The 13,406-nt window shown below is 63.2% G+C and overlaps 1 protein-coding gene across 1 annotated transcript; it reads left to right on the plus strand.

The window, feature by feature from the left end:
- The first annotated feature begins 1,125 nt into the window (after positions 1–1,125).
- On the plus strand, positions 1,126–12,519 carry MEX3D (mex-3 RNA binding family member D). Its single transcript, XM_009909676.2, has 2 exons — positions 1,126–1,707; positions 11,137–12,519. Exons 1-2 carry the CDS (start codon positions 1,200–1,202, stop codon positions 12,414–12,416), a joined length of 1,788 nt encoding a protein of 595 aa, XP_009907978.2. The 5' UTR covers positions 1,126–1,199; the 3' UTR covers positions 12,417–12,519.
- Positions 12,520–13,406: the final 887 nt, after the last annotated feature.

Below are 13,406 nucleotides of genomic sequence, written 5' to 3' on the forward strand. Positions count from 1 at the left end.
AATCCATCACGGGTGAGACCTGCTCTGGTGGCTTCCTGGTGAGGGAGGCTTGGGAAGGTGGTTGAGGCCCCCAGGAAGTTGTGGGGGCTCTGTCTGAAGCGGGTGATGGCTGAGTGTGATGAGCAGCAAAGCACCCTGGCAAGAACCAGAGAACCAAGGGGAAGGCTGGGAGAAAGGACAAAGATTTTTGTTTCCTTCAGTTCTGGAACTCGGAAAGAAGGAAATGCACTTCTGTGGCCCAAGTGCAGCCGTGCTGGAGCCCAAACCCACGAGTAAGTGCTCGGTGTAAGCTGTGGATGGCACAGTGGGTGGCCAGGAATAGTCCCCAGGATCCCATCAGCCGTTGCACTGTGCCCAGCAGATGCTTCCTAGGGAAACGTGCCTCTGGGCAAGGGGCGAGCTCATCCAGCTGGCCCTCTGATGGAAGGTCCTTGGGCTGGGACAAGCTGTACTGCGAACCACTGAGGGCTGACAGTGCCCAGCCAGCTGCCTCCCCTCTGTGCCACTCCAGCCTTGGGTGCAGGCAGAGGGAGCCAGGGGGGACGCTAGGGACACACTCGGGTGGGACCCGCGCAGGGAAGGGGCTGCTGCTGTGGCTCTGTCGTGCAACCGGGGTCTGTGTTCCCCTACCCTCTTCCCCCCCCCCCCCGCCCGGATCCCCATGCCCACTCTCTGTGCCCCGTCCGTGCCCCCGTGGAGCCCCACCGCCTGCCAGGGCACTGTGTTACCCAGGAGCACCCTGCCTGCCACCCCTACCCCAGTGCAGTCTCCGTGTTCTCCGCCCGAGCACCCTGCCCACCTCCCCGGCGCACCGCCTAGGTCACCCCCGAGAGCATCCCGGAGCATCGTCCGCGCCCGCCCCTCCTACCTCCCCTCCCCCGAGCCCTCTCCGGTCCACCCCCACAGCCCCTTGCCTGTGCTCCCCCACCCCGGAGCTGCCTGCTTGCCAGCCCCGGGCTCTGCCGCGCCGGGCGCCCGAGCCCCGCTGCTTGCCGGTGCCCCCCGGTACCCCCAAGGCGGGCGGGGCGGGGCCAGCTCCCGGGGGCGCGGCGGGCGCATGCGCGTGGCGGGGCGCGGCCCATTGTCGGGGCGGGGCGGGGCGGGGCGGCGGGGGGCGCGCAGAGAGGCGGCGTGCGGCGGGCACCGCCACCGCCCCGGCCCGCTCCGCTCCCTCCCGGCCAGCCGCCGCCGCCGCCACCATGCCCGGCTCCCTCTACCAGCCCGAGGGCGGGCAGCCCTCCCGCGGCCCGCCGCGCTGCCTGGCGCTGCTCAGCCCGCCGCCGCCCGCCGGGCAGGAGCCGCCGCTGGAGCCCGAGCGGGAGGGGCCGCCGCCGGCGCAGGACGAAGCCGCCGCCCTGAGGTTCGCCCTGGACCAGCTCTCGCTGCTGGGGCTGGAGGAGGCGGGCGAGCGCGGGCTGCGGGCGGCGGAGGCGGGCGGCGCGGGGCCGGAGGAGCCGGAGGCGGCGGCGGGAGGCGCGGGGCCGGGCGGCCTGCAGGCGCGGGAGCGCGGCGGCGGTTCTCCCCCGGCCGCCGGTGCCGGTTCCCCCCCGGCCGCCTTCGGGAACTTCGCCCCGCACCTGGCGGCGGCCGGGGCGCTGCTGGCCGAGCCGCTGGGCGCGCTGGGGAGCAGGAAGAAGAGCGTGAACATGACCGAGTGCGTGCCCGTGCCCAGCTCCGAGCACGTCGCCGAGATCGTGGGCCGGCAAGGTAACCCCCGCCCCGCGCGATGGGGGGACGGGGACACGCGTGGGGATGCGGCACACCGGGACCCCCCTCCGCCCCGATCACCTTTTGTCCGCTCCCCGGGGGGGTACTGCGGCGCCGCCTCCCTTGGGACGGCCCGGGACGGCCGCGCTGCATTTGGGTCAGTTTTGGGGCTTTGTCTCCGCGCCTGGCAGCGCGGAGGCGGAAACTTAACGGCGGCGGCTCCCGCGGCCCTGAGACTCCTCCCGCGGGCGCGCCTCGGGCCGGGCTCCGGGCAGCAGCGGCTGCTCCCGGGGCCGTTCCCCGGCGCTGCTGCAGTCGCCAGTTGCACGGTGTAACGGGCAGCGACCGGCACCGTGCGTGCCGCGAGTTCCCCGGTGCTACGGGAGCTGCTGGACGCCAAGCTCGGGGTGTGTTGTAGTTGTAGCCGGCTCCGCCGCCCCGGTTCTGCGAACGCTGCTCCACGTTCCGGGCTCCGTCCCGAAGTGACAAAGAACCGGCGGCTTCCGCAGCTCCGCGGGCACCGGAGGGGTGCGGAGCCCTCCGCTCCCTCAGCTGTCACAAAAGGACACCCGGGCACGCCTTAGCCCCTGCCCGGGTGGGTGTGCCCGGCGTGGGCTTTGTCTGCAGGACTCGAAGGGAGCCCCTCGCCAAAGTTTCACCTTTGGAAAGCACCAGGGAAGGATCCCGGGGAGCTGATTTAAGGCAAAAAGCCACGATCCAAGGGTCGGGAGCTGTGCCCTGCAGGGATCCCGGCGGCGATGGGCAGCTGGGGCTTGCAGGGAGCCGGAGCTCCCCGGCCGGTTCGGCCACGAAGGGCTCTGCCACCCCAGCCTGGCCCTCGCTCGCGGGACTCCTACCCGCCCCTGGCCGAGGGGCTGCGGGGTGCAGGGCCGGGGGGCATTTTTTCGCCGGGGGGAAGCGGAGAGCTGGGCAGCCTCATTGTTCTCTTTGTTAGGCAGAGCCATGCTGTGATGAGCGCGGTGACATCATGCTCTGCGCTTCCCATTGGCCTGCGCTGCCTCCCAGCCGGCCCCACTTCCTGGCCTCCCAACTTTCCGCACACCCCTCACCGGTCCCACCGCCCTGGCCCTGGGGTCCCACCAGGTCCCACCTGGCTGCCGAGCCCCGCCGGTGCCGGCGAGCGGCGTGGCGGTGCCCGCCGCGGTCGGGCGATGCCCAATACGTTGCCGGAGGAGAGGAGCTTGGTGCCGCGCCCTGCCCAGGAGGATCCTGCCGCTTGCTGCCTGGGCTGGCTGAGGACCTGGATGTGGTGGCCTTGCTGGTGTGCTCTGCAGAGCTCCGGCGTCCAGCAGCTCGAAAGCAAACCCATGATGGGGTCTGGCCCCCACTGGGAAACGTGTCTGGGGAGGTTAGAGGAAGGGCTGCTCTCAGGCTTGGTGAGCTGGTGGTTGGCACCACCTCTTGCAGGAGCTGGGCTTGGGTGTTTCAGCCAACGCTGCTTCTCCAGCACCCTGACAAGTTCGCTGTGTACCCAGGTACCTGCCCGGATACCTCATGTGGAGTTTGGGTGCTCACCAAGCTCCACAGGCTTGTGGGGCTGCTGGGAAAGAGCTGGGAATGGAATTGTTAGACCAGGGATGCTGGGGTGGCACTGTCCCACTGGTGGGCTCAGAAGGCATCTGAGTTTGGAGCTACCCTGGTGCTGCCACAGTCTTGGGCAGGAGCAGCTCTCCCCAGCTGTTTTTCCTCTGGATGATTCCTGCCCCGCTCCTGGTCTGGCTGCTCTGCAGCTCCCAGCCTGTTTGTGTGCCCTGCCGTGGCCCTGTTGTGCCAGGGTTTCGTGTGAAGGTGGCTCAGCGTTTGGCAGCCCCGTTCTGGCTGGTGTGGTTGGGCAGCACTGGAGGGGACAGAGCTGTCAGCAGAGGTCTTTGTGCTCTGGCAGTTCCCTGGCGCTGCTGGCAGCAGCTTTCAGTCAGGATGTGCAAGGCCATCGCCACCGGAGCAGGAGAGATACTGAAGTCCTCCACAGCTGTCTACTTTGTCAGGTCTCACATGAGGCTCAATAATGAGCAGAGCCCTTCTCGCTCACCTCCTCCCCAGCCTGTGCTGGCTCCTGGGTCTTTCTGGTACCCAACATGTGAGTCTGCTTGGTCTTTGTTTGCATTGTGGCTGCAGGACTCGGGCTGTGCAGCAGCATGGAGCTGAGTTTTGGGGTGCTCACCGGGCCTGGCATCATTCTGGTGGTGAGAAGTGCTGCTGGTTACACTGTGGGGCTTGGTTGGACTCCCTCACACCCTGGCCCCCTCGCTCTTGTCTTTCCTGCACTGCCCAGCCATGACCTGGGCATTGGGTGCTTGCGCCACCACCCTTGGAACGTAGGAAGGGATGGAGACGTGGATATGGGGTGTCTGGGAAGGGCTCATCCTGTGCTGAGCAGTAGCTCTTGGGGCACACTGGGACTGGTCCTGCTCTCCCCAGAGCCCAACAACCCCTTGCTGCCATCAGGGTGAGCAGGGACGTGGCCGGGGCGGGTCCCAGCAGCATCGGACCAATGCACACTGTCCTGCATGGGCTGAGGTGGGACAGTGGCTGTCGGATACAATTTCTTCTACTTCTCCTTTTTCTTCAATTTCTCTCCTCCAGAGCCACTAATTTAACCCTCTCCTGGAGGAGCAGCAGCAGCTCAGCAGGTAAATCTTTGTGCTGTAGCAAACCTGTGTTCTCCTGGCTGAGCGACTGCCCTGACCCCTGGGATCCGCAGCTCTCTGCTCGCTGCCCACGCAGCAGCGTGGCCTGGCAGGGTTGTGTGGCTGTGCCTTCACCTGCAAGCCCATTCATGACTCCTGCCGTGGGAGGGACCATCTCCAGGTGCTGTGGGCATCAGTTGCAGCCTGTGGGCTCATCCTGCTAACCAGCAGAGCTGTGGAGCTAACGGCACTCACTGGGGAGCGCAGGGTGGGCTGGGTGTTAGTGTTGCCAGCACGGTGCCAGCGTTTCTCCCTGGTGTCCCAGCTTGGGAGGTGCACTTCCAGCAGCTTCTGGAGGCCAAGAGGGTGATGGGCACCTGGTGCAGGTGAGAGCCTGGAGCTATGCTCTGCCCTCCTACATTATGGGACAGAGCCAGCCACAGCTCCTTTCCCTGGCTTCACGTCCCTGACTGGTACCTGCAGGGCTGTGTGCAGCTTCTCAGAGGGTTTGTGAAAACTCCTGACAGGAGATGCTGGGATGCTGGAAGGGGAGATGCAGGGAAGGATGAAATATAGCAGCTCCTTCCTGCCAGGTGTCTCAGTGCCTGGAGGATGTGCAGGAGGACCACAGAGCTCAGGTTCTGGGCCAGCCTGAGCATCTGTAAACTTGCTGCGGACTGCTGGGGCTGCCATGAGTCCTCTCCCGTTCCTGAGCCCTGTGCTGCTGCTCTCTGCTGTCCTCTGTTCATCATGCCACGTCCCTGGAGGCTGGCCTGGCTGCCTCCTCCCACCTTTCCGGGTGGTAGCAGAGCCCAGGATCTCCTGAAGCAGTCGCAGGGATTGATCAGGCGCTGAAGCCTCTGCTGCGCATCTTGGTGCTGGCACCGGCGTCCTCCCCTCGGGGCCGGGGCACGCAGCCCAGCCCCCCCTGCCTGGCTGCTTCCAGTGCCTGGAGAAGACACAAAGGTGTGATGTGGCTGCAAGGATGAATTCATTACTGCTTGCAGAGAGGTGGGAAGAAGCACTAAGCGAGAGGGGAGATGAGATGTGATGGAGCTGTGATGTGTTCTCCTCCACATCTGGCCCCAGTCCTGGTGCATCCTATGCTGTTTGCCTGGAACAGGGGACCAGGAGCTCTGTGATGCTGGGTTGGAGGCCAGGAGATGCTGCAGAGCTGAGGAAGAGGAAGTGCAACATCTTTTTGCAGTGGGTAGCTTGCTCCAGAGGGCTGGGGGTGCAAGGTGTCAGCCAGCTGCTGGGCTGTGATGAGCACAGCCCCTCCTGGCTGCTGCCAGCAAAGCCTCCTCCACAAAAGCTTCGTTTGCTCTTCCTTGAGTTTTTCAGAGCTCAGGTTCTGGGCCAGCAAACTTCAGTGGATTGCTGGGGCTGTGATGAATCCTCCACTTCTGCAAGTGCAAAGCTACCTTGGTGGTGTGGCCAAGGGCTGGCTCTGTCCTTACATGGAAGAGGCCTCCTTGTGTCAGAGCAGGTGCTGGCCAGGCCGTGCTGGGGAGCAGCGAGCGGGTGAGCTGTGTCTGCTCTCTTATCTCTTGCCTGGGCAGCAGCAGGAGCACAGAGGGTGGAGAGGCTCTTCCCAGCCTGTGCTGTGCTGGGCTGCATCAACTCTTGCAGCCCTGGTCTGTGGTGGGGCTCCTGGCAGATGGCAAAGTTCTGTTTAGTGGTGCCAAGAGAGCAGCTTGAACTTTCCTGGAGTGCCGCCTCCATCGTGGGGAGAACCTCCTGGGGTTCTGTTTCTTGTCTGAAAGTTGTGATTTCTCAGCCCCAGGGCAGCTGGGATGGGTCCAGCCAGGGCACTGCAGCTCCGTGGGGCAGCTTTGTGGAGTGGAGTGTGCCAGGAGCTGCACATGGTGGGGTTCAGAGCTGTCATCCAGGAGGAGGAGAAGCGTCTAGAGGTGGCAGCTGCCAGCTCGAGCCCCTCTGCCAGTGCCATGCCTGCAGGCAGAGCTGGGTTAGGGGCTGTGGCTTGCTGGGGTTCCATGTGCTGGAGACCCCTGCAGTGAGGAGCTTGCAGCTGAGCATGGCCAGGGGCTGTCATGAGGAGTTTGGGCCCATGAGGCTCTGGGCCATGCCGAAGAGCTGGGAGGTGGAGACTGAGCCTGGGTGTTGGGAAGGGAACTGCTGGGGCTGCAGCACCCCCAGGCCTGCTCCCTGCTCCCTTGGCCTCACCTTGGGGATGTTTCCTTTTGAATCTGGAAGTGTCTTTAAAACCTCCTCATTAATAGACTTGTAGCAAAGTCTGGCACCTTGTTTGCCTCCTCTCTTGGCATTAGTGCTGCCTGCTGGCCCGTGGAGAGGTAGAAGATAGGAATGCCAACAATTGACACTTGGTTGAGGTAGGGTTCTTGGTCTGGCAGTGCCAGGGTGAGGGCACACCTGTGGTAGGGCTTGCTGGCAATGCTGGGTGGCTTCTGGTCTTAGGATCATAGAATAGAGTCACAGACTGCTTTGGGTGGGAAGGGACCTTTAGAACTCATCCAGTCCAACCCCCTGCAGCCAGCAGGGACATCTGCAGCTAGAGCAGGTGGCTTACAGCCCTAAACAACCTGACCTGCAATGGTGCCAGGGATGGGGCATCTCTCTGGGCAACCTGGGACAGGATCTCACCATCCTCAGTGTCCTCACCTGTTGTGGTGGGGTTGTGCTGCACCAGGTTGAGAGGGATGCAGCCAGCTGGGATGGCATCGCCACCGCACGCTTGGGTGCTGAAATACCTCCTGCTGTAGATGCTTCCCCCCTGTTGCAGGCTCCTGGCTAAACCCTTGTGAGGTTTGGGTGAGTTTGGCTCTCAGGAGGCTTGGCCATAGGGTGTCAGCATCTCCCCAGGCATGGATAGGAGCAGCCTTGGCTCAGCCACCTCTCTGGGGTGCGAATGTGGTGGAGCACAGGGGCTGCACTGCCGGCAGGTTGAATCTCCTCACCGGTTCCTGGCGTTGCAGAGCTGAAGCCTTGTGTGTTTAAACACTTGCTGCCCATCCTTCCTGGTCAGTGCTCTTAGGACCTGCTGCCTGGGGGGGGTGGCTTAGGTGCAGCTGAGGGCTGGGGGCAGCAGCAGAACAGCTTGGTTGTGGCTGTGGCCACGGTGCTGTTGCAGTTCTGCTCCCAGCGCTCAGCGATGCCGAAGGCTGCGCTACAGCAGATGCCAGCGCATGGCCTCGGGCAAGCAGCTCCTCCGGCTGGTGCCACCCTCGCTGTGCTGCTTCCCTGCATGGCTCTGCCAGCACCCCCTGACCTGCTGCCATCCACTTTTACACAGGGGTTGGCAAACCCAGCTCTGATCCCTGGTGTGTTTTGCTGTGCCACTCGTGGTCCTGGCACGGCGCGGTGGCCGCAGCAGCATCCGGCAGCCACGGGTCGAGCCCTGTGTGTTTTTCCTGCCCTGCTTGTTTCAGGAGGGTGGAGCTGGTCAAGCCAGGCACCCCTTTAATTTTTTACCCAGATTTCTCGCTTTGCCCCCAGGAAGGGCTTGCTAGGAGCAGCCAGATCAACTCTTCCTCCATTTTGTGCTGCTGTAGCATCACTTCGGTCCCACTGGTGCGGCCAGAGTGGTGGAGCAGGACGAGGAAGAGCCTTGCTGTGCTGTGCCCCCCCATGGTACATGGCTCCTGAGCGGCTCCTGTCTGATGCTGAAACCTTTGGGTGGTTGAAATTGCCACTGCCTGCTGTGCAGGGTGGATTTCAGACTTTGGGTGTGAGGTTGGTGTCTGTGGAAGGCCCCAACAGAACCCCACAGGGGCTCCCGTGGGACAGCAATGGGCCCTGGTGGCCAAGAAGGCCAATGGGATCCTGGGGTGTATTAAGAAGAGTGTGGCCAGCAGATCCAGGGAGCTTCTCCTCCCCCTCTACTCTGCCCTGGTGAGACCTCATCTTGAGTACTGCATTCAGGTTTGGGCTCCCCAGGTTAAGAGGGACAGGGATGTGCTGGAGAGGGTCCAGCAGAGGGCCACAAGGATGATTAGGGGACTGGAGCACTGCCTGGTGAGGAGAGGCTGAGGGACCTGGGGCTTTTTAGTCTGGAGAAGACTTAGAGGGGATTTAATAAATGATTATCAGTATCTGAGGGCTGGGGGTCAGGAGGGAGGGGACAGGCTCTGCTCACTTGCTCCCTGTGGTAGGACAAGGAGCAATGGATGTAAGCTGCAGCACAGGAGGTTCCACCTCAACACAAGGGGGAACTTCTTTACTTTAAGGGTCACAGAGCACTGGAGCAGGCTCCCCAGAGAGGTTGTGGAGTCTCCTTCTCTGGAGACTTTCAAGGCATGTCTGGATATGTTCCTGTGTGACCTGAGCTAGATTGTATGGTCCTGCTCTGGCAGGGGGGGGTTGGACTGGATGATTTCTTTGGGTCCCTTCCAACCCCTGACATCCTCTGATCCCAGCCCAGCTGCCCTTGTCCACTGCCACTGTGCCCATCCCAGTCTGCCAGGCAGTGCAGCAGGGGAGAGCTGATAGCAAGCACCAGAATCAGGTGGGGAGGGAAATGTGGGAGCTGCAGGCTCCTCACTCTGGACAGCCTCACAAGAAGCTGGCACCTGCTTAGAAGAAGTTCACCTTTGAGGTTTGCTGCTTCTGCCCTGCCCCAGTGACTGGGCTGCTGCTTTTCCCCACCATATGCCCCCAGCCATAAATACACCTTCCAGTTGTTGCCCTAAATCAGGAGAAGCCTGGGCAAACCCTTCTCCACCCACATTCCTCCTCTGCATGTCCCCACAGCCGCTTGGCAGCTTCCACAGCTCCTGGGAAGGGGCAGCTTGGTGCCATCCCAGGCCCTAACTCTGCCTGGCTGTGCCTGGCTGCTTGCACTGGAGCTGGACCTGGACCTGGGCTGGTCCTACCTCCCCCAGTCAGGAGTGGAGCCCTGGGGCAGTGCAGGAGGAAGGTTTGTGTGATTGCAACAAGTGCTTGGAGGTGGCCTTCAGATGGTCTCAGCTTGGCTTGTATGGAATCCAGAAGGGTTTCCCCCTTTGGAGGGAGATCTCAGCAGGTGTCCTGCCTCCCCAGCTCTCTCTGGCTGCTTTTCTGCCTGCTCTTCTCCTCTGTTCTCCTCCAACCTGCCTCTCGCCATCCTGGGAGCTCTGCAGGCAGCAGGCACAGAGGGCACACACAGAGCTGCCAGCACCCCGGGCAGGGGTTGTGCTGGCTGGTACCAAGCTGCTTTTGAGGGTTCCTGGAGGCAGTGTCTGGAGCCACCATTGTCACCACCCTGGTCTGGAAGTGGCTGCTGGAGGGGTTTGGGCAGCCAAGAAGCCAGGTGGTGACCCCAGGACATCTGCTGCTGCTCACTCAGACAGGGTTTTACTTCTTGTTTGTGATGCTCAGTGCCCTGGTGAACTACAAAAGGGCTTGAGCTGGAAAAGACCTTCAGGATTATCCAGTTCCAACCCCCATGCCATGGGCAGGGACACCTCCCACTAGCCCAAGCTGCTCAAGGCCTCATCCAGCCTGGTCCTGAATGCTCCAGTGCACTATGCTGGGGGCCCCTGTTGGAGCTCTGCTCTCCACCTGACTCACTTCTTGGGACAGACCTGTCTGAGGGTCCTGTGCAACCCCAGCCCCTGGCTGAGTCCCTCCAGCTTCCCAGGGCTCTCACTTCTGCAGCCTTGCCTGGAAGAGCAGCCCTGCCTTCCTCAGGGAGTGTCTGGGAAGAGGAGGAGGAGGAGGAGTGCCCTTAGCGAGCGGCGTGCGGAGGAGCTTCGCTCTGCCCGCGGCAGGCAGCTGCTTATCGAGGAGGATCTGCAGCAGTGTTTGCAGGGCACAGGGACAGCCCTGGGGCTCTGCTTGGGCAACCACCATCCCTGCAGGCTCCTGGCTTTGCTGTGGGTGCCCTGCACAGCTCAGGGGGTGTGCCAGGCTGAGCTCCTGGTGCGGTGCCCGGGTTCCTGGCTGCGCTGGAGGGCAGGCTGAGTGAGCACAGTTGGCAGCGTGGGGGTTGCAGGGGGCGGTGCTGTGTCCACAGCCCAAGCAGCGGTGATGGAGCCTTTTGCTGGCTGGGCACTGTGGGGACGTGCAGCTGGAGCCCTGCTCACCCACAGGGGAAAGGAAAGGGCAGGGACTTGCCCAAGGTTGTGCCAGGTGAAGGCAGAGCTGGCAGCAGAGCCCGGGCTCTGCCTGCTGAATCACGTTCGGGGGAAGCAGGTCTTTCCAGAACGGGGAGAGCCGCTGCCCTGTGACCAGCCCTGCTCTGGGGTTTCCTCCCTGGGGGCAGGGAGGTGGCAGCTGGAGGTGTCCCCACAGCTCCTCTGTCCCTCCAGGGCCATGGCTGCTGGGGTGTGGGCAGGGCTGTTCCTGGGGTTTAGCTGCTGGCAGAGGTGTAGACAAAGCGCAGGATCCAAATGAGCCTTTTCCTTCCCTTCCCTCAGCGGCTTCCTGTTCCTTGCACCTCCTTAAACACCTCTGGAGTAGTGGCCCAGGAAGTGCCCCTCTGGCTGCTGCCCTGGCCCCTCTCTGCCCCACATTGTCCCAGCCTTCAGGAGCTGCAGGCTGCATCTGTGGCTGCTTGATCCCCACCACAGCGTGGAGGACACGCAGAGAGTCTGGCCAGTGCCCGGCGTGTCTCAGACAAACCGATGCAGCCTTCCAGCACCGAGCTGTGGGCCCTCAGATGCCTTTGAGGTGGGAGGTTCCCCGCCCCGAGGGCATCTGCCTCCGGTGCAGAGCCAGAGGGAGCTGCTGGTTGTGCCTCTCCCCGAGCTGGCCGGGCAGGGGGTCCCCGCAGGCTCTCGGCTCTGGGTCACTCTGTTTCTCCCTTGTCCTCGCTCCACAGGCTGCAAGATCAAAGCCCTGCGTGCCAAGACCAACACCTACATCAAGACGCCGGTCAGGGGCGAGGAGCCCGTGTTCATCGTCACCGGGAGGAAGGAGGACGTGGAGATGGCGAAGAGGGAGATCCTGTCCGCCGCAGAGCACTTCTCCATGATCCGCGCCACGCGCAACAAGGCCAGCGGGCTGGCGGGAGCCATGCAGGGGCCGCCCAACCTGCCCGGCCAGACCACCATCCAGGTGCGGGTGCCCTACCGCGTGGTGGGGCTGGTGGTGGGGCCCAAGGGGGCCACCATCAAGCGGATCCAGCAGCAGACGCACACCTACATCGTGACGCCGAGCCGGGACAAGGAGCCGGTGTTCGAGGTGACCGGCATGCCCGAGAACGTGGACCGGGCGCGGGAGGAGATCGAGGCGCACATCACCATGCGGACAGGCTCCTTCGTTGATGTCAACGCCGACAACGACTTCCACTCCAACGGCACCGACGTCTGCCTCGACCTGCAGGGCAGCCCTGCCGGCCTGTGGGCCAAGGCTCCCCACCCCGCCGCGCGCCGGCCCCCGGCCGCCCTGCGCCACGACAGCCTGGGCTCCCTGGGCAGCGCCTCCGCCGAGCCCTACTACGGGGCGCGGGTGGCCGACGCCAGCCCCACCAGCCCCTACGGCACCGGCGGCGGTGGCGGCGGCTTCACCTTCGGCGAGCCCCCGGCCCCGCTGGGAGCCGAGGAGTGCGACTTCGGCTTCGACTTCCTGGCCCTCGACCTCACCACGCCCACTACCACCATCTGGTCGCCCTTCGAGCGCTCGGGCAACCCCCTGCAGGCCTTCAGCAGCTGCTCCTCCGTCGGCAGCTCGCAGAGACGCAACAGCAGCGCCGCCACCCCGCGCCACTCGCCCACCCTGCCCGAGGGCGGCGGCGTGGCCCTGGACCACCCCTTGGCGCGCCGCATCCAGAGCGACCCCGTCAGCACCTTGTCCTGGCTGCCCGCCCAAGGCTCGCTGTCCTCCTTCTCCAACAGTACTGGCTACTCCTCCTCCTCCTCCCTGCCCGGCAGCATCTCGGCCGCCTCGGGCTCGCCCACCGACTCGAGCAGCTCGGAGGGGCACCGCAAGAGCTCGCGGGAGTGCATGGTGTGCTTCGAGAGCGAGGTGATCGCCGCCCTGGTGCCCTGCGGCCACAACCTCTTCTGCATGGAGTGTGCCATGCGCATCTGCGGCAAGGCCGAGCCCGAGTGCCCGGCGTGCCACACGCCTGCCACCCAAGCCATCCACATCTTCTCCTAGCCGGGCCGCCGCCGCCGGCCGGCTCGCCGCGGGGCACCCCGGGCCTGCCCTCCACCCCCAGACGGCTTTTTAAAGGACTGGAAACTGTTTCAAACTCGACCTTTTATTTAATAACGGATCCGAGGGGCGCAGGGGGGGCTTGGGGCGCGGGGGAGGGGCGCGGGGGTTGAAAAAGGAGAGGCTGCCGCTGGAGGGGGACGGCCGGACGGAGGGACGGACAGCAGGGCGGGGAGGGTGGCCGCAACGGAATAACTTGGGGGGGGGAGGGAGTTCGGGGGAGGGGGTTGCGGGGGAGCAAAGGGGTTGATGAAGACAATGAGGATGAGGAGAAGGGGGCGGTGTGGAAGGGAGGAGAGGAGGCGACTCCGGTGTTTACAGAATAGCTTTAACTTCACCCGGCTGGGGCGGCTGGGGGGAAGGGAGGGAGCCGCAGCTGTTCTCCGCTCCCCGCCCCCCACTAACAGTATTCAGTCTGCAGACAAAATAAACCCAAACGAAAAGGTCCGGTTGCACTTTTTGTTTTAGGACACACAAGGGTTGGCTTTTGTTGTTTGGTTGGTTTTTTGTTTTGTTTTGGTTTGTTTGGAGTTTTTCTTCGGTTTCGGTTTTTTAATTTGGGCTTTATCATTATTTTTTTACAAATAATTCTATTATTAATTATTATTATTATTGTTGTTGTCGTCGTCGTTGTCGTCGATGTTGTTGATGTCGCTGTTACACATTCGGTTGTCGTCGGCGTCGTCGCTTCTGGTTTCTTGTTGTACCCTAGGGGGGAGTTCTTTTGTTTTCGGGAGGATTCTTGATGGGCTCTAGGAATACAGAGGAGAGGCTCTGAGGCGGGGGTTGGAGGGGGGAGGGTCAGGTTTTTCGTTTCGTTTTGTTTTTTTTTGTCTATTGCCAATGTGAAAAGTGCCCCAAAAATGTAGGGGATTGAGGCTGGGGTCGTGGCTGCCAGGGGCCAGGCCGGTTGCAGGTGGGGAGGGGGCACAG

This window comes from Dryobates pubescens, chromosome 31 (genome assembly GCF_014839835.1).
Source record: "Dryobates pubescens isolate bDryPub1 chromosome 31, bDryPub1.pri, whole genome shotgun sequence".
Taxonomy (NCBI): domain Eukaryota; kingdom Metazoa; phylum Chordata; class Aves; order Piciformes; family Picidae; genus Dryobates; species Dryobates pubescens.